At 53.9% G+C, this 21492-nt stretch overlaps 1 protein-coding gene across 16 annotated transcripts in view; it reads right to left on the bottom strand.

Annotated features, from left to right (window-relative positions):
* Positions 1 to 1573: 1573 nt before the first annotated feature.
* PRR5L (proline rich 5 like) overlaps positions 1574 to 21492 on the bottom strand; it is a 75309-nt gene continuing 55390 nt past the window's right edge. For 8 of the 16 annotated variants that reach the window (XM_047071856.1, XM_047071855.1, XM_047071848.1 and 5 more), the window contains 4 exons: positions 21127 to 21218; positions 17770 to 17907; positions 12779 to 12905; positions 1574 to 4358 (listed from right to left, as the gene is read on the bottom strand). In XM_047071856.1, the coding sequence (XP_046927812.1) occupies positions 3964 to 4358; positions 12779 to 12905; positions 17770 to 17907; positions 21127 to 21218 (752 nt within the window). In that variant the 3' untranslated portion in view covers positions 1574 to 3963. Of the gene's footprint in view, positions 4359 to 5206; positions 7764 to 9443; positions 10061 to 10190; positions 10459 to 12778; positions 12906 to 17769; positions 17908 to 21126; positions 21219 to 21492 lie in introns of those variants that run through there. The other 8 variants (XM_047071857.1, XM_047071858.1, XR_006960714.1 and 5 more) reach the window with 7 other exon arrangements.

The raw sequence follows: 21492 nt of genomic DNA, 5'->3' as shown, positions 1-21492 counted from the left end.
CGTTCCAGTGTGTGGATTTTATTGGAAGCTAGGGAGAAGTTTTAACTACGTTTTAGAAAAATCTGCTGGGGACGTGCATGGGGAGAGATGGAATCTGGAGACAGATACAGGGAGTACCCAGTTGGAGGGGTCCAGACGGGGGAGGATGAAGGCTTGACAAGCAAATGAGATTAGAAATCAGAGAAAGGTTGGAGCAAGAGACTCCAGAATCATGGTTGGCGTGGGAGGCTGGGCCAAGGCACCTGCCCGCCCACTACAGTCTCATCTTTGTAGGGTCCCCAGCACACTCTGTGGTGGCTCTTCTCCTGCTGGGACAGGCAGGCAGTGGAGACAGTGCCCATGACATCTCGAGATGGAGGTTATGCTGTGTCATCTCGGGGAGGGTGGGCAATGGAATCCCAGGGCCACCGTCGCTGGCCTGGAAACCTCAGGAGGTGGCCCATGAGCCCAGGCATGCAGGCGGCTTCCAGAAGCTGGCAAAGGCGAGGGGACGGATTCTCCCCCAGAGCCTCCAGCCAGGGCCGCAGCCCTACCGACGCGTGGATCTTAGCCCAGTGAGACCCATGTCAGACTTCCAGTCCCGTGAGGCGATAACTGTGTGTTGTTTTCAGCCACTCAACGCCATTGCCATTGGCGGCCATTTGTGATGGCAGTGACAGGAAACACAAGCAGATCATAACGCTGGGTGTTTTAGAGAGAACTTCTCTAGCCACCTCACCCAGGATTGCCCTCTCATCGCACCCCCCGGCCACTGAGGTTTGCATTTGATTTCTTCCGGTGTCTTTTGTTATTTGAAACGCCTGTATTGAACCGATTGCCCACCTTCCCCCATTAGACTGTCTCCAGGAGGGCGGGCACCTTGCCTGGCTGTCCATCACCGCATCCCCAGCTCCAAAGCAAGTGCCTATGACACAGTGGCCGCTCCACAAACTCCTGGTGGATAGATGAGCGAGTGTGACGGTGCACCAGTGACATGACCAGAGATCTGCCAAGGCACAACATACAGCAGCTCTTTCCCACCACATAGCCTCTGAAGGCTCAACACAAGTGTACATGCGCTCCCCCCCACCCCCAACCCCCCACCCTCCCCCGGGATGCTCAGCTCAGGTCCCACCTCTTTGAATGCTCTTACTAACCAGCCTTCAATCTCAGTCCAACTCTGCTCCAGCCCTCCTAGGAAAACACACGCAGAGAGTAAAATATTATGGATTCCCTCTGCCAAACAGATCGGAGGGGAGCATATGACGAGAGAGTCCGTGAACAGACACGGTTAAGTGTCCCCCTCCAGGTTAAAGGCTCGGGAAGAGCCCAAACTGGTTTTAGAAGAGGCCTTGCCTTCCCAGACTTTGTTCAGTGTTTTCCAAGCTCCGCAGACAGGCCGCCCCTCCAGGAAATGACTTGCCGATCCAGCTGAGGACGGCAAACAAAACCCAGGGGACACTGGCTGAGGTCAGGCTGCTGCCTAATCCTGGAGTGGAAGCCGGCACAGAGAGCGTGAGGACAGGATGCATGAAGAGCTGGGGGCGGTGGCGCTTGCAGATTCAGTCCGGCCACACAGCATGGGGACAGGGAGGACGTGTACCAAATGACGTTTATTGAATCTATTTTGGAAACAGGCAACATGAAAGGTTTTTGGTTTGTGAGCTCACTCAGAGCTCCGAGTCGTGTTAGCTTCCTGTCATTAGAACTCAGCCACTGGAAGATTCTAGCTTCATCTTCTAAAGGGGCAAAAAAGTGGTTGCAAACACAGCCATCACTCTTGCCGTAGCTCAGATGGCTAAAATGCCCATAAGCATCAACAAAATGGTGTGTGTAGTCTGAAATATTTACAGTACGAGATCAGGCAGGTACATCAAAGGTGAAGTTGTAAACTGGCTAACAGTCATCAGCAAGTAAGTACAGTGGGTCTGGACTGACACTCCCATTCTCATCCTAAGAGCTGACATGTTTAACCGATGACTGCTGTCCTCATCAGGGGCATTTAGTATACGGACAAGGCATTTAAAAGCATATAGATCTTGAACGTTGTAAACTAAAAAGCAAACCCAAGCCTGATTAATTACCTTGCCTGGATCAATGAAGTGCCAAGTGTACCAGTAAGGACACACACCATCAGTTAAATAAATCATCATGTTGTTACTTACTGACGTTCTATTTGCTAACGCACGTTAGTCAATTTGTGGACTTTATCCAACACATACACAGAGATAATTTTTTGTTTGAAATTCTCAGAAGACCTCCTTTGGACACTTCTCTTCCACCCTCTCTTAGAAGAATAAAAATGAGACAACTTCTTAAAGTTTCCAAATCAGAAGCCATCAAAAAAGCATGACTCTGGTCACGTTCCAGATCTTCACCCAGAAGGGATGTGCCATCAAGGCTTCGATGTGCTTAGAAAGCCTCTTCCCTGCTGGAAGCTTACACTGTCCTCGTCCTCTCCCAGCCTCCTCCTGCCATCTTGGAGGCCAAGCTGGCTCCTGTCTCTGAGATTTCATAAACAGTTTCCAAAGACCAACAGCACACCTAAAAGGTGCCAGAAGGCTTCAGGGGATCCTCCTCGCTTTCCGGGATGTGTTATCAGTGAGGCCAACAGGCAGATACAAAGAGAAGAACAGGGGTTCTAGGTGGATCAAAAGCCCAGACTTAACACTGGGGGAGCAGTGTTAAGGATTCAGCACAGTACCAAAGCCTGCTGCCCCAAATAGCATTTTGAGAGCTCAGATGTTGGAAATTCCAGGCACTTCTGGCATCGCTTTAATCACAGGGAATGAACATCTCTCCAAAAGGTCCTGCCCACATTCCCCCCATCTCCCTCTATGGTGAAGCACTGAGACATTCCATTTGCTGCCACCCTCTGCTCACGAGGCAAAGTGAGGCTCCCAGCCTCAGTGCTGTCGACCGTGACACTCACAAACACAGGCCGTTCTGGATTCAAGTCCAGTGGCTTCCGGCGCTCAGCAGCTGATGAGCCCTGCCCACCACGGATCCCCTGCGCCCTGAACAACTTCCAGGCTCCTTTCCTAGGGGGGCTATTTTCTAGTTTGAGGACACACCCCACTGGAAATGAGCAGTGCAAGATCCTACGTGCAAATATTTGCAAACACTTCCTTTTGAAACGATGCACATTTACAAAATTCAAGTCAAATCCAGGAACAGACTAATTGGTTGGTCATCAGCTGGCCCCTCACCCACAACAGGAAAATGGTCAGTGTCTGAAATGAAAGAGGAATGAAGGCACCAGCTACTCCACCCAGGAGGTTAGTTCCTTGAGCTTGGTGGGGAGGCCTGAGAGGGAAATGCTGAGGCTTTGTCAAAGAGGGGACTTCCCCAGCCCCGTAGCCCTCCTGGGCCAAAAGGCAAAGGTGGCAGGTAGGATCTGGATCCGGGTGAGAATGGCCCTCACCCGCGTGAGGGGGGCAACTCTTTCCAGTAATTGTGAAACTAAAATAAGGAAGGTACACTCCCAGAGTCGTGCTTGGTCGGGCTGCTGCCTCCTTCCACTCCCCACAGAACAGGCGGGAAGGACACCCCTCCACTACCTGTTCTCACCTGTGAGCCCCGCATCACAAGAACCTAACGGGGAACTCCAGAGGCCGATGCATCCTCGCTGGCTTTGTGTGTGGCTCAGCCGACCTCCTGCTGTCATAACGCCAGGGGGGCCCCGGGCTGCATCATTGGGAGCGTCGGACAGTCCGCTATCTGGGAGAAAAGCCCAGAGAGGGGGGTCTGGAGTCAGGCAAGCAGAAAGTGAACATTAGGCAGTTGGGTCTGTGTGGCTGCAAAGAGATGGTCACAGTCACAAAAACAGAGAGGTTCACACCCGGGATTTCCACTAGGGCACTTGGGCTAGGCCTGACACGGGCAGCGTCACCCGCAGGAAGAGCCCCTTGGTGAGCCCCTGGGGATGGGGCGGTCCTCGTGTTGGTGACCAGGCCGGAGCTGGGAAGTCCCAGAGGCGGGCATTCAGCCGAGGGAAGCACAGTTCAGCTCAGAGTCCCCCTGGCTGCCCCCTGTCACCTCCTCCAGCTCATCAGGGCTGTCGGTGATGTTGGGCTCACTGGAGCACTGTCGGTGGGGTGGGGAGAAGCTGGGCGGCAGGAGCAGGCACTTGTCCTCACCGCCAGGCTCCTCGCCTAAGCCTGAGTGCATCATGGTGGCCATGGCCAGCAGCTGGATGTCTGAGTGGGCGTTGGCCACCGTGTGCCTTCGGACGCTGCCACATTTCTCCAGGTAGGCTTCCCCCTCTTGCTCCGTCAGAGGGGTCAGAGCCATCTCATTCGGCGGCCGGCTGACAGTGGTCGTTGGGGAGGCGTAGTTCAGGACAGCCACCTTGGGCCGGACCCTGGAGTGGCGTCTCGCTGCAAGACAAAAACCAGCAAAGGCGGTAACTGCCAGGGACACAGGGCCAACCGCGCCTACTCATCAATTTGGGAGAAGAGGGAGGTGGTGGCTCCACCTTCAGGAGTAGCTTCAGGCACAGTTCGGCTGGATGCAAGGGAGGAACCAGAAAGGTCTGCCTGCTTCCCTCGCAGCCTTACCTGCGTGCGCCCGACACCGCCCCGCCGACATTCCCACCGTAGTAGGGGTCGCCAAAGGGCTTTCCGGGACAGACTAGCTTCAAGGGGATCTCCCCTCCTTCTCAGCTGCTGCCTGAACTTCACTGCATTTGCCCTAAATCTCCTTTCAACCGGTCTCCTCCAAAGGCCTGGGCACAGGCTGGACCAGCTTCTACAAGAAAACCCCCAGCTCTGTGGAGCAGGAAGTGGCCTCCCCAGTGTCAGCAGATGAAGTGGAAAAGGCCCCAGGAGCTTAAGGTCCAGCTTACCCGAGGGGGCCTTAAAGCTAGGGAATGGGACGTCCTCCAAATCATCTTGACCAGGGCTACAGCGCTCCCCTCCCACCAGGCCACTGGCCCGAGACCTATGTGCTGTTCACGTCCTACTCGCTTCCAACAGCCTCTGGCACCATCAAAGAACGGGCTGGGCTCCACGGATGGCCCCGTGGAGCCAGACACACAGAGGAGGGCTGGACATGAATCATCACCAAACCACCGCTGCTTGAGCTCTCCCCACATTCTAGAAACTACGCTAGGCCTTGACATGCACTCATCTTTTGACTCCTAAAAACTGAGCTTAAGTCATGATAGGTTTATTGGCTCCCACTTTACAGATGAGAAAACGGGAGTATCAGAGAGGTGATGACTTACCGACGTGCGCGTCGCTAGAACACGGTACAGCGGGGAGTTAAGGGTGGCCTCCCTGCAGACGCTGCTCTTCCCGGACACCCACACAACATGCACGTAACTACAATAGGCTGAGTACCGCCAGGGAAGGAAGGACAAGCCAAGTGCATGGGCTTCAGAGGCAGGGACAAGTGTATCCATGTGTCAGGGCGGATGTAGCCCGGAGCCGGTCTTCAGAGTAGCAGAGCTCCCAGAAGGGAGGAGTGACAGCATTCTGAGCAGTGGGAACAGCCCGAGCAAGGTGCCGAGACAGGTGCGCCACCGGGCCCCAGCCTGGCCGAACACTGTATGCATGAAACAGTGGGGACGTGCACAAGCAGGCGGATGGCCCTTGGTCCTGCAGGAGGGCCCCTGAAAGCCAGATGGAACCATCGGTGATCAGACAAGCCCGGGGATACGGCGCAGGATGGGGGCTGTGCTCCAGGAAAATGCACCCTGCAGGAGTTATGCAGGGTTGGAGCCCGAGGGCCCAGAAGTGAGGAAAGCCAGGATCACGACAAACCTACATCCCCTCTGTGTCAGGGAGGTCTCCTCCCCACGCTCCTGGAGAGGCAGCCCATCTCTTCTCTCACGTGGGCCCTTCATCTGTATGATGAGTGGGATGAAGGACCCCAGCGAGAGACAGGACTGAGAATGGAGGGCTGAGGACCAAGTGGGTTCTGTTCAGCCTCTCTCTTTCTACCGGGGCATACTTCTCCCGTCTTTCCAGCCACCCACCCCATTTTCCCATCACGACTTTCCACAGCTCCCATGTCCTTGAGACCCCGAAGGCCCCCCCAAAAGCACCCTCTCTCAGCAGGGGGATGCAGCAGGCCGCAATGGAGAAGTGTGACAGGGCTGCTATTCCTGAACACTGGCAGGATCAGAGGGGAAGACTTAGTCCCTAAAGAGAAAGCAAACAGTGCTGCTCAGAGACTGTCCTTGGGGACACACGGCCCACTCTGCTTTAGTTTACTCTTGGCTCTTCCTGTGGGTCTGGAGGGCCCAGACGCACACTGTCGTCACTTCCGGAGCTCACGCTCCTAGACGGGCATCACAGTGAGATGGGCCATGTCCCCTGCAAAGCTCTCCGTGACCCCTGTCACTGGACGGTTCTGCATGTCCTTATATACACATATATGCACAGGCAGCGACAAGAGAATGAAATCTTAAGCCCTAGGATAGAGTCACCAAGTCTGCTGGCTCTGAGCCCAACAGGAAATCTTTGGCAGGTAACTAATTATTTCTCAAGACCCAAGTAATATGTAGAATTTTACTGTGTTCCCATCCACTTTCTCACTGCTGAGTCCCAATCTCCCTTTGAAACACCAAGGCTACTCTCATTATTCCCATTGTTCAGATGAGGAAGACTGAGGCTCAGCCCAACTCTCACAGGCTCTCAACAGCCATGCCCAGACTTTCCCCACTGCGTGCTATTGTGTCTCAGGGTTCCACTGCTGCCTGACCCCCCCACGCCCCCACCCTCTGATGCCAGGTAATAGCAAACACTGTCCCCTGAGGTGCCAAATAAGAGGCTGCTACTGGCTGGGAGAGGCTAGTTCAGCGGCCTCTTTGGGGAAGAATGAAAAGGAGAGATGAGGTGGCAAAGAGCGACCAAGAAGCAAGGATCTCATTAAAGAACCATCCTTAAAAAAATGCCCTCGAAAACCATCCATTTGTCCCCTGCTATTAGAAACAAGCACCTACAATAGGTAGTTGCAAAGATCTGTGTTGTGGCCCAAACCTTCAACCAGCTGGGCAGGAGACCGGGCTAGACTGTTCGGTGAGCATTTACTACACGCAGATCCAGGAAGGGGAAAGAGCTAGAGCAAAGGCTGGGCTGGGCCCAGGACACAAGGTAAGTTGAGGGCATGGGGGATAGATGGGGGACACACACAGCATCTCTGGAGGAAATGAGGATTGTTTGATCGTTTCCAGGGGCCCTACTCCAGTAGAATGAGCCAGGAAGGGTGTTTCAGATGAGTGCCTGGATGTTCTCCGTCTCTCTCCCACACTGTTAGCCAAGAAGCCCAAAGTCCTGGGGGCAGTGGGGGGGGGGGTTGGGGTTAACAGGCAGAAGAGACAAGAGAGGCCACTTTAGCTGCTGCTGCAAGCTGGAGCCAGAGTGAGAGTGGCCAACATGGAGGAGGGGGTCTCCATAACATCTGCCCTCTCCTGCCCCAAACATTCTGAACTGCAACATGCAAAACGCTGTGGTCGCTGCTGGGAGGGAGAAATGTGAATCTGACATGGGGCCCGCCTCAGGGGCCCAAGCCCAGTGCACGTGTGTGTGTGTGTGTGTGTGCACCTGTGCATGTATGTGGTGGGGGCTGGGTCAATGAGCATCTAGTACGTGCCATATACTGTATCAAAAAAGGAGGTGCCTCACCGACATGGTCATCTTCTGACCATTTTGTAGAAAAGGAACCTGAAGTGAAGATGTGAAATAACTTTCCAGCCAGTCAGCGGTGTAATCCGGATTCAAGCCCAGGCCTCAAGGCAGAGCTCCTGCATGCCCACTGGGAAGCCTACACACAAGTACCTGTTAAAACCAGATCAACAAGTGGGGGCACCTGGGTGGCTCAGTCGGTTAAGCGTCCAACTTCAGCTCGGGTCATGATCTCACGGTCCGTGAGTTCGAGCCCCGTGTCGGGCTCTGTGCTGTCAGTCCAGAGCCTGGAGCCTGCTTCGGATTCTGTGTCTCCCTCTCTCTCTGCCCCTCCCCCACTCACGCTCTGTCTCTATCAAAAAATGAATAAACGTTAAAAAAAAATAAAACAAACAAAAAACCCAGGTCAAGTATGGAATTGTTGAATCACTGTATTGTACACTTAAAACTAATATAACACTGCATGCTAACTCTACTGGAATAAAAAAAAAAAAACGAACAAGGTCAACGAATGACAGGGCAGAGGTACAGGCAGGAGCTCTCTGAGGAGTCAGAGGAGGAGAAGTCTTGAAGAGGAGTCATTTCGGATGGGCCTGCTCCAGAGTGACTGACGGATGGAACCCAGACATTCACTCACACACTCACTCAGAGCAGACACCTACGCTAGGGCCTGGGGTACAAGAGGAACCACACGTTCCCTGCCCTCGACGAGCTAACAGTCTAAGGGGGAGACTGACAAATCATCAGGCATGACTATGCAGCATGGCAAGGGTCGGGATGTGGTCCGGGGAGAGGCACATACAATTTCTCATCTGGAGGCATTCCAAGGGGGCCAGGCTGCCTCTAGCTGGGGACCATATCATAGCAGGTAGCAGCTCTGCCTGGGCCCTGCCCTGAGACAGGGTGGCATCTTCCTTCTCTGTGTTCAGCTCTCTGCAGCTCAGAGACATCAAGTAACTGACTCTAGGCCACACAGCCAAAGCGCAGCCCTTGTGGTTTCTGAGGCCCCGCTCCTTCTGGCCTTGCCTCTCTCCTTATGGCTGTTCCCTGCTGATGACTCACGGGAGAGGCCTAGGACTCTTCCTTCTGCCTGCTGGGTGGAGTGTTTTGGTTCCCAAGACTGGGTGTGGGCAGAGTGGAGACCACAGGGGCCGCTGGGCTGTGCCGAGTCCCCCGGGGCAGACAGCGTTTCCTCGATAAGCTCCCACCAGACTCCAGAGTCAACCTCAGACAAGCACGTCAGCGGCAGCCCCAGTGGGGTCAGACCACAGGCCAGGCTGGAGCTGAGACAGCTACCCACACTGTTGTTGCCTATCATCTTCCCGGCCTTCTCATTTGTACCAGGGAAAGTCAGGCCCTGCCACTCAGAGAAGAAAATCTCCCTTTAAGAGGCTGATTAAGCTGTGGTCACCCCTCGGGGGCTGAAATGGGTCCTTCCCTTGCAATGGTACCCTTTGAGCTGGGAGAGGAGCTGTGTCCTGCCACCTGGGCAGGCACCCACCTCCAGACCTCCTCCTCCTCCTCCTGCCTTTCACACGGGGTGGGGCAAGGGGAGCCTTTCTGCCTTCATCACTCCCCAGGCGCCCCACTGAGCTCTGGCATTCATCCCCCTACACCGGAGCCAGCAATGGCAGTTCCTTTCAAACCCCAGAGAAGCAAAGCCTGGATGAGGCGGTCCTCGGGCCCTTTGTGGGGGACTCCGTTCCCAGGCCTTTGATCTCCCAGGCTCGAAGGAGTGGCCGCCATAATGCGGGTATTGTGCCCTCTGCACGCCAAGCCCATTGTGGACGTCCCTCTCCAGGCCCAGGCACCTGAAAGCCCATGAATGCCTACTTGTCACGAGGAGAAGTTACAGGGTCTTGAGGAAAAGGGCCCTCCCCTGGAGACACAATGGAGGAAGATCTGTGGGAGGCCAGGGCTTTTGTGTGAGAAAAACACAGCACTGCTGAGTGTTCTGAGTGTTTGCTGGGGGGCCCGGGAGGCAGCCAGGGCAGCAGCTTGGAGACTTCGGGAACTAGAAAGGTAGGACAAAACAGTTTTGTTTTTGTTTTTGTTTAAAGATTTTACTCCTCACCTCCACCTCCCCACAGCTCTGGAAAAGGGACTGCTTTGGAGGAGAGCCACATTGCGCACACAGTTGCTCCCACGAGCCTCAGAGTCCTCTCCCTCTCTCTGCCAAGCCTCGTATATCAGGGGGTGAGGCTCGCTCCTCACACCCATCGGCCTGGCTGACAGGAAGAGAGCTTTCCCCAGAATCCCCGTGGGGTCAAACGTGCCTGGACAGGCGCGTGCAATGAGGGGCGCCCCCTGGAGAAACTGCTTCTCTGTCTCTGGTCATCTACTCCACGCAGCCCTGGGGAGGTCTCTTCCGGAGTCTGAGACTGAGACAACCACAGCACTCCCCCACCCCTCAGTGGGCTGTGCAAAGAGGACAAGTGCCTGGTCAGCACCTGAAATATGACAGGCATTTTGATAAGTGGTGGCTTTTGAGATGAGCGCTCCAGCTGCCCTCGACCGCTCCTCACCCCTGGATGCCCCCCCCTCCCCTTCCCCTTCCCCGCCCCACCTTTGCTCCCCTCACCACCAACCCCGCCCCCGCCCCAGTGGACCATGGCAAAGCCCTCCTGTGGCTTCACACTTCAGTTGGTGGTCTGCACGCTCCTCTCCTTCAGGCAGGATAAACGTCATGGTCTCCATGTTTTACTGAGGGGAAGACTGAGGCACAGAGAATCCTCACTTTATCTGGCAAAGGAGTGTCCTCAACAGAGAAGAGATCCATTGTAGCCATGTCAACTTTTTAGTATCCAGAGGTTCGGGGTGAAATGTCTGGCCCCGGAGCCCTGAGGAGCTAAGGAATAAGGGGGAAGGATCACCTCCTCAGCTGTCCCTCAGTAAAATCACAATGACCTTCTAGAAACTGACAGGGGCGGGGGGAGGCTGGAGCATGTAGGATAACTGGTAAAGTGCAAACAACCTGGGGCTTTCAAATCCCAGCTCCAACAGCCAAGTGACCTGAACCCTCAACTGTAAAATGGGAACAATGGTGCCCACTCTGCGGTATGGTCTCCAGCCCACCCAGCATAATGCCCAGGATGTAATCTGTGGCCTGTGCCTTCCCTGGCCACCAGCCGCTTTGCAACTCTGACGGTATCTTGGTTTTTCAAATGCTCCAGCCCCTCCCCCCGCCCCTGCCCCGTTCACCACTCTCCCTACCCCAAAGGCCTCCCAAAGATCTCTCCCTCTCCCTGGGATAGCTCAGCAAACAGCGAAGGGAGACTACCTCAAATCCATCCTACAGGACTCAGCACAGGTATCACTTCCTTTGGGGAGCCTCCCCTGGTTCCCCCAGTCCAGGTGAAGTGCCCCTGCCCTGGGCCCTGTGGCCGATGTACTTCCCCCATTCAGAGAACTTGTTCATTAATGAGTCATGATGTACTGTCTGAGACCTCCTCACTGGACCGTGTGCCCCACAGGGCAGAGATGGGTCGGTTTTACTCATGGATATACCTGCAGCACCTCCTAAGGTACCAGGGGTAAGGTTTCAGTATACATTTGCTAAAATAATCATAATCAAACAATCCATAAGAGTCATTTTCTTCCCCTTCTGTCCCTCCTGAGACAATGCCCCACACAAGGATTGTCCTTGGTATAAAAAAAAACAAAAACAAAAAAAAACAAACAAAAAAACCTCAGACCTTTGCTTTATACTTTGACAAAAGAATGTACTATCCTAACTGGGAAGCCAAAGGTGTCCCCTCTTGGAGTAAGTACTCCCAGAGCAAACTTCCAAAACTGTCCCTGTTCCTGGCTCTAGGCCCAGCCAATGGCAAAGTCCCCGACGTGGCCCAGCTCACCTGATGGTGTCCTGACATCTACCCGGATCCTCCTGTCCCAAAGTGGGTGAGCCGGCAAGCCAGTGGGCTGAGCTGAAGTAAGAAGGTGGGCTCCAGGGAGGGCGTAGCAACGTGGCGCCCCGCTCACGGCCAGAGAGGCAGGGGACGGTTTGCCCTCAGCCGCCATTGCTACTCTGGCTCGTGCCAGCCCCTGGGCGGAATGAGTGAGTGAGCAAGGGTGGAAGAGAGGGCGGGGGAAGGACTGGGCAGGCGGGCTGGGCCAGCACCCCAGATGTGCGGTGGCTGTGGCTAGGCTGGTGTCTCCAGAGAAAACACACGAAGGGGCCAGGAAGACTGGCAGCCAGCCCTGCTTTGCTTGCAGTAGTGAGGCCCAGGAAGGGGTAGGAGCCAGGCTGGAGGCTGTTCCTCTGCCCTTTCCTTTGACGCTCGGCTGCAATTCCATTAAAGCAAGGAGAGGAGGCAAAAGATTCCCAGTTCAGGGAATCGCTTTTCACCTCTGCAGCTCTGTATGGGCGCCAGTCAGCCCCGCCTTGGGGTGCAACTGCCTGTCGTCCATCCACTAAGTATTTTTTGAGTGCCTACTATCGCCAACCACCATTAAAGTCACTGGGGATAGAAAAATTCCTGCCTTTGGGGGACTTTCATTTCAAAGAGTGACAGGAATGTGTCTTATGATAAGCCTGTTATACGGCTATTTCCCCATCTGGACCGTGGTTTCACAGAGAGAAGGAACAGATCCCGTTCACCTCGAGATTCTCCAGGGGGCCAAATGCAGAGCCTGACGCTAATGCTAGCCTTACAGCCACCAACAGGATTTGTCCCCCAGTCCAGGAGCCCCTTTCCTTGGCATGTGGGCCCTGGCAGTACCTACAGACAAGGAGGTGGTGACAGCAGCTCAATTTCATCTGTCCCTGGCCGCACATAAAATGAGTTGGCTTCACATTTCAAGCTGCTTTCAAGGGAAAATCCATCATGGGTGGTTTCTGCACTCGAGTGTGGGGCGTGTAATAAGGTATAGTTTCTGGTGATCAGATACAGGAAAAGTATTGCAGGCCCACAGAGAAGATCAAAGCCACTGATCAAAGATGCGGATCAGACAAGCAACACCACAGAGGCACAGTCCCTGGGGAGGCATCGTCAGGCGGGGAGGGTTACGGCCACACAGGCCAGCAGGACACACGAGTGATTACCAGGCACAGATCTGCACGGACCCACATCAGAAGTCAAGGGCTTGGACATAATCCAGGCTCAGGAAAACAGAGCTGGCAGCATTATCACCAAAGCACTCGGCAGCCCGAGAGCCTTGCCCCTTACCCAACATAAACGCGGGACCCGAGACACCACGGTCCTCACTGATGCCGAGGAACGGAGACACCACTTGCTTCACCAGTTCCTCCAGCTGCAAATAACCCTCACTTGGGCCTGTGGGCTCGTGAACGCTCTGGAAATAAACATCCAAGAGAGACAAGGGTCAGTCAAAAGTTGCCAGGGCCAGCTGGCACTCAGCCACCAAGTCCTGATTGCCTTCCTACTACATTCAAAGTGGTGACACCAGCAGGCGGCATCTCTGTGGCTGGAATGAAGGAAACTGAGGCTTAAAGCCCGAGTCACTTGCCATGGGTCACAGGGATCAGAACTGTCCAGGGCAGGTGGGACTGCCCACTTTGGTCCCAACCATGTAATCCCACCCCACTGCCACAATGCAGGCACTTTACACGGACCAAAGCAGAGGCCTCTCAACAACGCAAGGAGCCAGGGACGCTCCCTCATCGTCCACCTTCTACAGATGAGGAAGTAGCACCCAGAGAGCTCAAGTAACTTTCCCAGGAACACTCAGCTGGTGAGTGGCAAAAACCTGGGACTGGAATGCCGGCTGTCTGGCTCTGAACCCATCTTACTGCCACTTGTTAAGGAGGTTAGAAAAGAAAGGGGGACAGAATATGGAAAAATCCAGAACAGTAGAAGAAAGGGAGACTCACTGCAGAGCCAGACAGATGTTAGGCACCAAGATGAAGAAGAGTTAGTTCAAAAGCCCAAAAGGACAGGAGTCCTCAGGGCTAAGCCTGAACAAACACCAACTAAAACACATGACAACGGTCAAAACCAAAAAGGAGACAAAACATGACGAAGGTTCTCTAGAAGACCAGTAGACTCCTAGGGAATCCAATATCTTGCTGGAAAGGGCTCGAAGCCTTGCTCTGTGTTGAGGGACTGCGGAAAGACAGAGAGAAAAGGCTCCGTGGGGGCTCCCCCCGGCCCAAGAGGACGTCCCACCAAATTCTCAAATTGAAATTGATGTTACAATCACCTTTACCTAAAAAGTAAAAACTCCTCACTGTGCTGGAGTTTTCAGGGATTAGAGGAAAAGATGGTGGAGGGGTAAAGCGGGAAGGGCCCATCCCACAGGTGGGGGAGGCCTGGGTGGGGTGGAGCCTCCCCTGCACACAGGCTGACTTGGCCCCTTGTCAGCTCCCCCCACCACGGAGACAGGGATGGCTGGGGGCAGTGACAGGGAAGGAGTGGCTTAAGGAAACACAAAGGAGGTTGCAGAAGTGGGCTGTGGGGACAGAAGACTTGGAGGCTGGGGCTGGGAAGGGGTGGGAAGGGAGGAGATGCAGAATAAACACGAGTGGGCCTCAGACTCCCTAGCACTGGCAGGGGACAGGGGACAGGGGACAGGGGACGGTGGGAAGAAGGCAGGATGTTTCTCATGCCCCGCGGGCTCTAATACCCCTCAGCGTGGGCCGAAGCCACGGAAGCAAAGGGGGAAAGCACAGGGCCTGCTTCACTGGGGAAGGAAATCCTCAAGGCCACAGAGGGGAGAGCGGAGCCTTGTTAATGCTCCCCGGGAACCACCCAGGCCTCAAGAGTGCAGCAGTTTCAGCCCCAAAACCACCTCGACTGGTGTTCAGAGCTGAGGAGACTTTTTTCTTTTTCATTTTTTTCCTCCTTGTTATTTCTCAGGGATATTTCTCTGAGATATTTCTCTGTTATTTCTCTGCCTTCTCCTCCCACCCCCCACCCAAGTGTTTCCCCCACTACGATTAATAAACGCTAAACAGAGAGGGGCAACAGAGAAAGGAGAGGAGGCAAGAGGTGGGAAGAAAATGGGTTAACAAGTGCATGGTTTGGAGCTGGATGGTTTTCTCCCAGGGTAGCTGCTGGACAGCCTGGCTTGCACACAGCCCTCAGCCTGGCCGCCGGACTGCTATGTATTTGCAAGGCCCAGTGCAAAATGAAAATGTGGGGGTCCGTCACTGAAAAATTATTAAGAATTTCAAGACGGCAGTGGGAGAGAATTAAACCAAGCACAGGGCCCTGCTTGGCATGGGACCCCGGGTGACTGCACGGGTATCCCTCAGAAGGCACTGTTCTAGGATGATCTCAGAACCTGTCTGTACCTGCCAGGAGGAACCAGATCTCTCTAGTGGTCAAAACCGCTGGTTCAGCCTCTCCCTGGGGTAGCTTGGGAGCATACAGCCCATAGCAGGGAAGTTGGAGCCCCTTGCGTATTTTGGGGAGGGAGAGGTTTGTTCAGTGACATTTTGGAAGAGCACTGGAAAAGGGAGAGAAGGCCTGAGAAATGGCTCTTTTCTCTGTACGAGTCAGGCAGGGAAAAGCCAGCCCCAGATCTCATGGCACTGGGGAGAGTGGGGGTCTGGGGAGAGAAGGGAGCAATTCTAACTACTGGGACCCAAATTTCCTGCAGTTGGAATGATCCCAGGGCATGGCAACCTGCAAGTTGCATTCAGACCCAGCAGCTGCCATCCTGCTATTCAAGACGACAGACCTGGACTGGCCAAACATCCCAATTCATCACTGTCACATTCCCAGCCCCGGACTTTATAGCTCCCAGGGTGAGGAAGAACGTGGGCCAGAACTAGTCCCACGAGACCCTTGGGGGAAATAACGCCAAATGCCCAGCATTAAAGGGGACCATCTTAGAAGCTTATGTAGCATCTCCCAGGACCCTGGGGGGACTACTGGAGGGCAGGCAGTTGTAGCTGGGCACGGCTCGGTAGGCAGGTAGCAAGAGCTGAGGACTGGATGACAGATCCAGATCTTACAGATTAGGACGTGACCTTAAGCTGGTTGGCCAACTCTCTGAAACTCCATCTCATCTGTGAAAACAGGAAAACAGGGACTGTTTCCTTGCCCAACTTCCCAGACCTCTGTCACGACCATGGAGTTTCTCCGACTGTACTTCTGTCCGCCAAGAGACAAATCCCAACTACGTGATGGTCACTGTCAGGGGATTTGAGGCCAGAGACCTGGGGTCAGTCCTACTCAGGCTCTTTCTGGCTGTGCCATCACTTGCGGAATGGGTGTTTAGTTCACCCTTCCCCGGGCCTGCTATGTGCTGAAGGAACAAGAGGGAGGAGCAAACATACAGACCTGCCTTGGCCTGAAGGGGACCGTGGATCCTGGAAGACTCTGCTGTGTAGGGAGACACAAAGGGGGTGCCAGTGTGGCCGCAGTTTCCAGGTGAGGCTGGGGAGGTGGGAGGACCGGAGGCCAGGGTACAGACTGGGCTGCTCTCCTAAGATCCCACCGGGAACCCCACAGACAGCGGTGTGGACTGGGGGCCAGGATGGATGAAGGAAGCATCTCCCAGGCAAGCAGGCTAACCCCTACGGGGCTTCGGGGGGATGACGGCGGCTTTCTCATGTGATTCTTGGGTTGTCCAATGTGGGAATGTGGTGGGCGTTTCTCATTAGTACAGAGACGGTCCTTTTTGGTCTGCTGTCAGCAGGTGGGGACCCCCACCCCAGTTCTCCCTCCAAAAGAACAAACAGCAACAACAACAAAGGAACACCTGTCATCCCTAAAATATTATAAATGGAAATAAGAGGGGGAAAGCCCAACTCCTCTTTCCCAATTGTCCTATCCAAACCCTAAAGGGCTCATTTTCTAGACTTTTTCCGTGGGATGCAAGCTCTGCTTTATGCATCCCAGACATGAGCCCACACACACACTTTCTGACCCCCACGCCTTCTCCTTCCCTGCCATAAACATGCCTGAGCTGGTTTTCCAGACATTTAAGCGCCCTCTTGTCCTATTAGGCAGCTCTTGCTCCTCTGACTTCAGGAAAGGGGGAGAATGCCCAGAAGGACGGCCTAGCTTAGACAGCCAGAAGGCAACAGCAGCTGGGGGAGGGGGAGACCAGGGCCCCAAGCCTGGTGTTCTAACCCTGCTAAGAGGGCAGCGGGGTCACCACCAGCCTGACCAAGGATGGAACCGGCTGCCCTGGGGAACGGCTCAGACCTGATGCTGTGGCAGCTGAACTTGTTACAGAGGTGGAGGCATAGTTGCCATCTTCTGGGGCTGTCCCTGGGCTGCAGCTCTGTTTCTTGGGAACTATGCACCCCCGTCCATCGGATCGGGCTCCCTGACGCCATGTTTATGGTACTCGACCCAAGGTCATGGCTGACTGGCAAAGGGGAGTCGTGTAGCCAGAGCTAGACAAATCCAATTCTTTCCCCTGAGTGTACATAGCTCTGAATCTTACCACCTCTTGCTGAGGGAGCTTGGACAAACACACACTTCCCGGGTTTCCATTTCTTCATCTGTGAAATGGGAATAACAACACTGTCCACCTCATAAGGTGGTCGTTTGGATTATCTGATTCAGAAATCAGCCAGTAGCATTAGCTCATCTTCCCACTGTTGATTCAGAACTGGGATTAAGAGACAACCATCTGGGTCAGCTCTTGGTGGAAACACGGGAGTTGTGTGTGGGATGCCACGTTTGGTCAGGTGCAAACCAAAGTACTGAATACAATTCTGCAGAAGGAAGGAGAAAGGGAGAGACACCAAGTCCACGAGGCACCGGGCAGGGCCAGGAGAGGTAGCAGCAGAGAGAAACAAGGCAAGACTGGTAAGTGGTGAAAGGCTGGCAGCTTTGGGGCCTGATGTGGTCTCACTGTAGTCTCTTAGGGTGCCCACCTGCCTGGGAACCCTCTAGGGAGTTCCTGGTCTGGCTTCAGCCAGGCTACAGCACGCTCTTGTGGTCGCGTGTGACTTATGGATCACTGACATGCAGGAGAGCGGGGAGGGTGCTTCCTGAATGACAAGACCTGCTTCTCTGGCCCCCACTGGGATCCCAGCATGGAGCACGGTGCCAGGGGCCTCACAGGCACTCAGTGGAGGTACAGCAAGGGAACAAATGCGCTAAGGCACAGGAACAGCTACACTGAAGAATACGAGCTAAGCTAAGACGTTCAAGTCGTTTGGTCCCTCTGCCATCCCACAGGGTCTCTTCCTCCCTTGGCCACGTGGCCACATCTCCACCGGGGCCTCACCCACCTGCAGGACAAGCAACATCTGGACAATGGATGAGGGCGGCTGGGATCGGGCCAGCAGCAAGTCACCCGGCTTCACCTTCAGCAGGACCAGGTCGCGGAAGCCCAGCAGAGAGATCTGGCGGATGGTCAGCTCCTGGCCCTGGAGAGGAGAGAGGGGGCAGGGCTGGGAGGTGAGAGCCCGCTGGATATGCCACTAACCACGGGGGTTCCAGGACAACCAGTGTGTACAGAGCACCACGATGGGCCGGGATGAGGTGTCTGCAGACCTGGGTGGGGAGAAGACTGCCAAAAAGTCGAAGATTTGGCCCCTTCCTCCCCCGTCCTTCCGAATGAAAACTTCATTTAAGATTAAGGTGTGACTCAGAGGTGTCTCGTGGCTCAGTCGGTTAAGCGTCTGACTTCAGCTCAGGTCATGATCTCACAGTTTGTGGGTTCGAACCCCGTGCTGGGCTCTGTGCTGACGGCTCGGAGCCCGGAGCCTGCTTCCGATTCTGTGTCTCCCTCTCTCTCTGCCCCTCCCCAACTTGTGCTCTCTCTCTCTCTCTCTCTCAAAAATAAATAAAACATTAAAGGAAAAAAAGATAAGGTGTGACTCACTCAATCTGCCTAAGTGACCCAAGATGGGACAAGATACATGGGGGCTATGCTGTCATGGGGGGCAAGGGGCATTCAGGAAGGAGGAAGAAAGGAAGATGGGGGGAAGCGAGAGAAAAGATCAACACTAGCCCTGCCCCCCACTTTCAAGGCTGCTTCCTCAACTTTGCTTAATATGTGAGCGCCTGGCGCATGACAGGCAAAGAAGGAAAAACACAGGGACTCGTTTTGACCGTGCAGGGTGCAGGCGGAGGATGAACATAACTAATAATCCTAAGAGCTGATACTACCCAAGCTCCATGTGCAAGCCATGACTCTAAATATTTTAGATGGAAGTAACACGTTTAGTCGCCACCCTTTCGGATAGGTACTATTACAAAACCTACCCCGCAGATGAAAACCCTGAAGGACAGGGCTATGGTACTATATCCAGGGAAGAGCTGGATCTCAAACATTAACCGGTTGATTTTAGAGCTGCCAAAGTTTCCCAAAAGAGAGAGGAGGGCCTCTTTCCTAGACTCTCCTTTGCACATATATATACAACACACACCAAAGATGGGTTGCTCTTGGGAGAGCCAAAGATATCATCAAGGCACCTGCCAAACAGGATGTAGCTTTTCATCCCACAAGTCTGCCAAGGCTTAAGGAAGTTTTACATTTCCCGTAACTCCTTAGGGTTGCCATCCCCGCATCCCCCCCCTCCCTCCACCAAGAGATGCACACAACCACCACCAGTGCCTTCCAGGCTCGGGTCAACCACCCCTCTCCCTGATTGCCTTCCCCACCTCCTTAAGGTGCTACAGTTGCTACTTTTTGCCCCACACGCCAGCACTTGACACTGACCGCCTGTCTCTTAGGTCTCTGCCCTCGATTCCCCTCCAGGGTTCCTTTCCCCTTATGAGGTAGGAAGATGAAGGCAAGCTTCCACACCCTTGAACACAGTAGGTACTCAAAACCACACCTGTCCAATGAGGAAGTAGGTGTCAGACACCCATCCAGGCAGGGGGCTCTAAGAAGGATCTAGCCGGACAAACAGACACCTTGGTGTGTTACCACCAGTAGTGAGAACCGCTAACTCAGGGCTTCCCGCGGTGGGGTGTCTGGAACAGCAGCGGCAGCAACAGCACTTGGGAAACCGTGTGTGGGGAAGCGGATGGACGGGCAGCATCACCTGTCACCGGAGCTTCTGATTCTTCGAGAGAAGCAGGACAGTAACGTCCTCAGACCCTCACAGCTGGGCTCCCGCATGGATGTATGTGAGGGCCCTTCTTGGCCACCTGACGATTGTCCCAGGGCCATGCTCACTCAGGTGCCACACTTCCATCCTAAACCCATCTGGATACACCCACCCCTTGAAATTCCATGCCCACCAGGTCCCAAGAGAGAGACCCAGGTCTATACACCCCCGCCAACAGGATGCCAAATAAAACAGAGGATGTCCAGTAGAATGTGAATCATTTTTTAGTAGAAGTACGTCCCAAATGTTGCATTATTCATTGTTTATCTGAAATTCAAATTTAACTCAGCATCCTGTCATTTTATTTGCTAAATCTGGGAATCCTACCCCTAGGTCTGTCTTCTTAGGACCCAGTGCTGGCCTAGTGACTATCACAGGGTATGGGGGCTCAACTGTCTACACAAATGCTTCAAACCCCCTCACGGGGGTAAAGGATGGACCTGAGGATAAAGGAAGGGATCAAAAGAGCAGTGAGCTGTGCGGGCCAGAGGCTTCTACTAAAAATTGTTAGGGGCAGGCCAGAAATGGAAAGGAGCTCTGTAGGCATAACTTCCCAATGTTTAAATATTGATACATATTTAAAAGAATTCCAAGCTCCCATAAAATACCATTCAGAGCAAACAAAGCATGTGGGCCCTTAGGTCTGGTACCAGGGTCATTCCTACCACTGTTAATGGCTCAGCTGCTATGCCCCACACCCACACTTCCCCAAAGCCAGGTGAGATAGGAGCCTTAAGCCCAGGGGCGGGGTGGGGGGGGCAGTGTTAATGCAGGATGGAGAGGTGAGTCTGGGAGAGGAACATCGATTGGTACACCTGCCTTTGGGGGCGTCTACTCTGCAGTGGCAATGCCTCGTCCTGCTATTAGACTCTGCGGGAAGATGGAAGGAAATCACCTCAAGTGTTAGGAGAAGCCCAGGTCACACAATAATACCAAAGAGATGCTACTCACTGCTCACACGAAATTCCACATTTTGCAGATGAAACCGAGCTATGCTCAGAGAAGTGAAATGAGTTTGCCCAGGACCAACTACTGATTCTCAGTCTAGTGTTCTTTCTGCTACATCATGTGGCTACTTGTCTTCGGGAATCCCTTACAGAGGGCAAGAAACATTATTCCTTTCCCACAGTTTGGTACAACAGGAACCCTGCCTTAAAATTGTGCTTCAAAGAAAGGGAGGGGGGAGCAAAGAAAGAAAGGGACAGAAAAGAAAACAGTCTCCCTACCCCATCTCTGCTTCTGAAAAGCTGGAAGAAACAAACCACTCCGAGAACATACAAGGCATATTCAAAACCAAGAGGGTGAGGAGAGCCTACAAATTGCTAGTTACGCAGGCGCTCTCTCTTTGCTGGAGGTCAGATGCTAAACACAGACCAGAGAGCCCTTCAAAGAGCCCCAAGGTCCTTAGCCGACTCAGGCACCCAACGTCCTGCCTCTCCCCGGTTCACCAGGAGGCCCGAGCTGGCAAAGGCCAAGGAATGAGACAGAGTGCTGAGGCCGGCAGGAGGTCGTTCCTCCGAGACTGACCTGAACTGGATAAAATATTGCCTGCAGGGTGGGGAGAGTCTCAGTGAAGAAGTGGTCCCACACTTCAGCCAGAACCTCAATGCGATTTTCACCTACACGAGGGCGAGAAGATGGGAGGGGAGAAAGAAAGAAAAAGAATTTGTCATTACTTGCAGGAGAGGCTAGAGACCGCTCCGTGTCAAAGGGAGCATGGGGGCAGGTAACTCATGACCTACATTTCATCTAGGAGGCATTGCTACAAGTAAACGTGGGAATGAGTGGAAGGACTTAACCGAAAAGAGGCAAATATGTCTTCTATCCCCTAATCCAGGAAAGGGAGCTGAAGTCTGGAAATCACAGAACAGTTGCCGCTGTGGTGAGAATGGT

This window comes from Lynx rufus, unplaced genomic scaffold (assembly GCF_022079265.1).
Source record: "Lynx rufus isolate CCGP_SWC_20201006 ecotype Redwood Valley unplaced genomic scaffold, mLynRuf1.p SCAF_9, whole genome shotgun sequence".
Classification (NCBI taxonomy): domain Eukaryota; kingdom Metazoa; phylum Chordata; class Mammalia; order Carnivora; family Felidae; genus Lynx; species Lynx rufus.
Note: the sequence above shows the minus strand (reverse complement) of the source record. Positions and strands in the feature narration are given on the sequence as shown.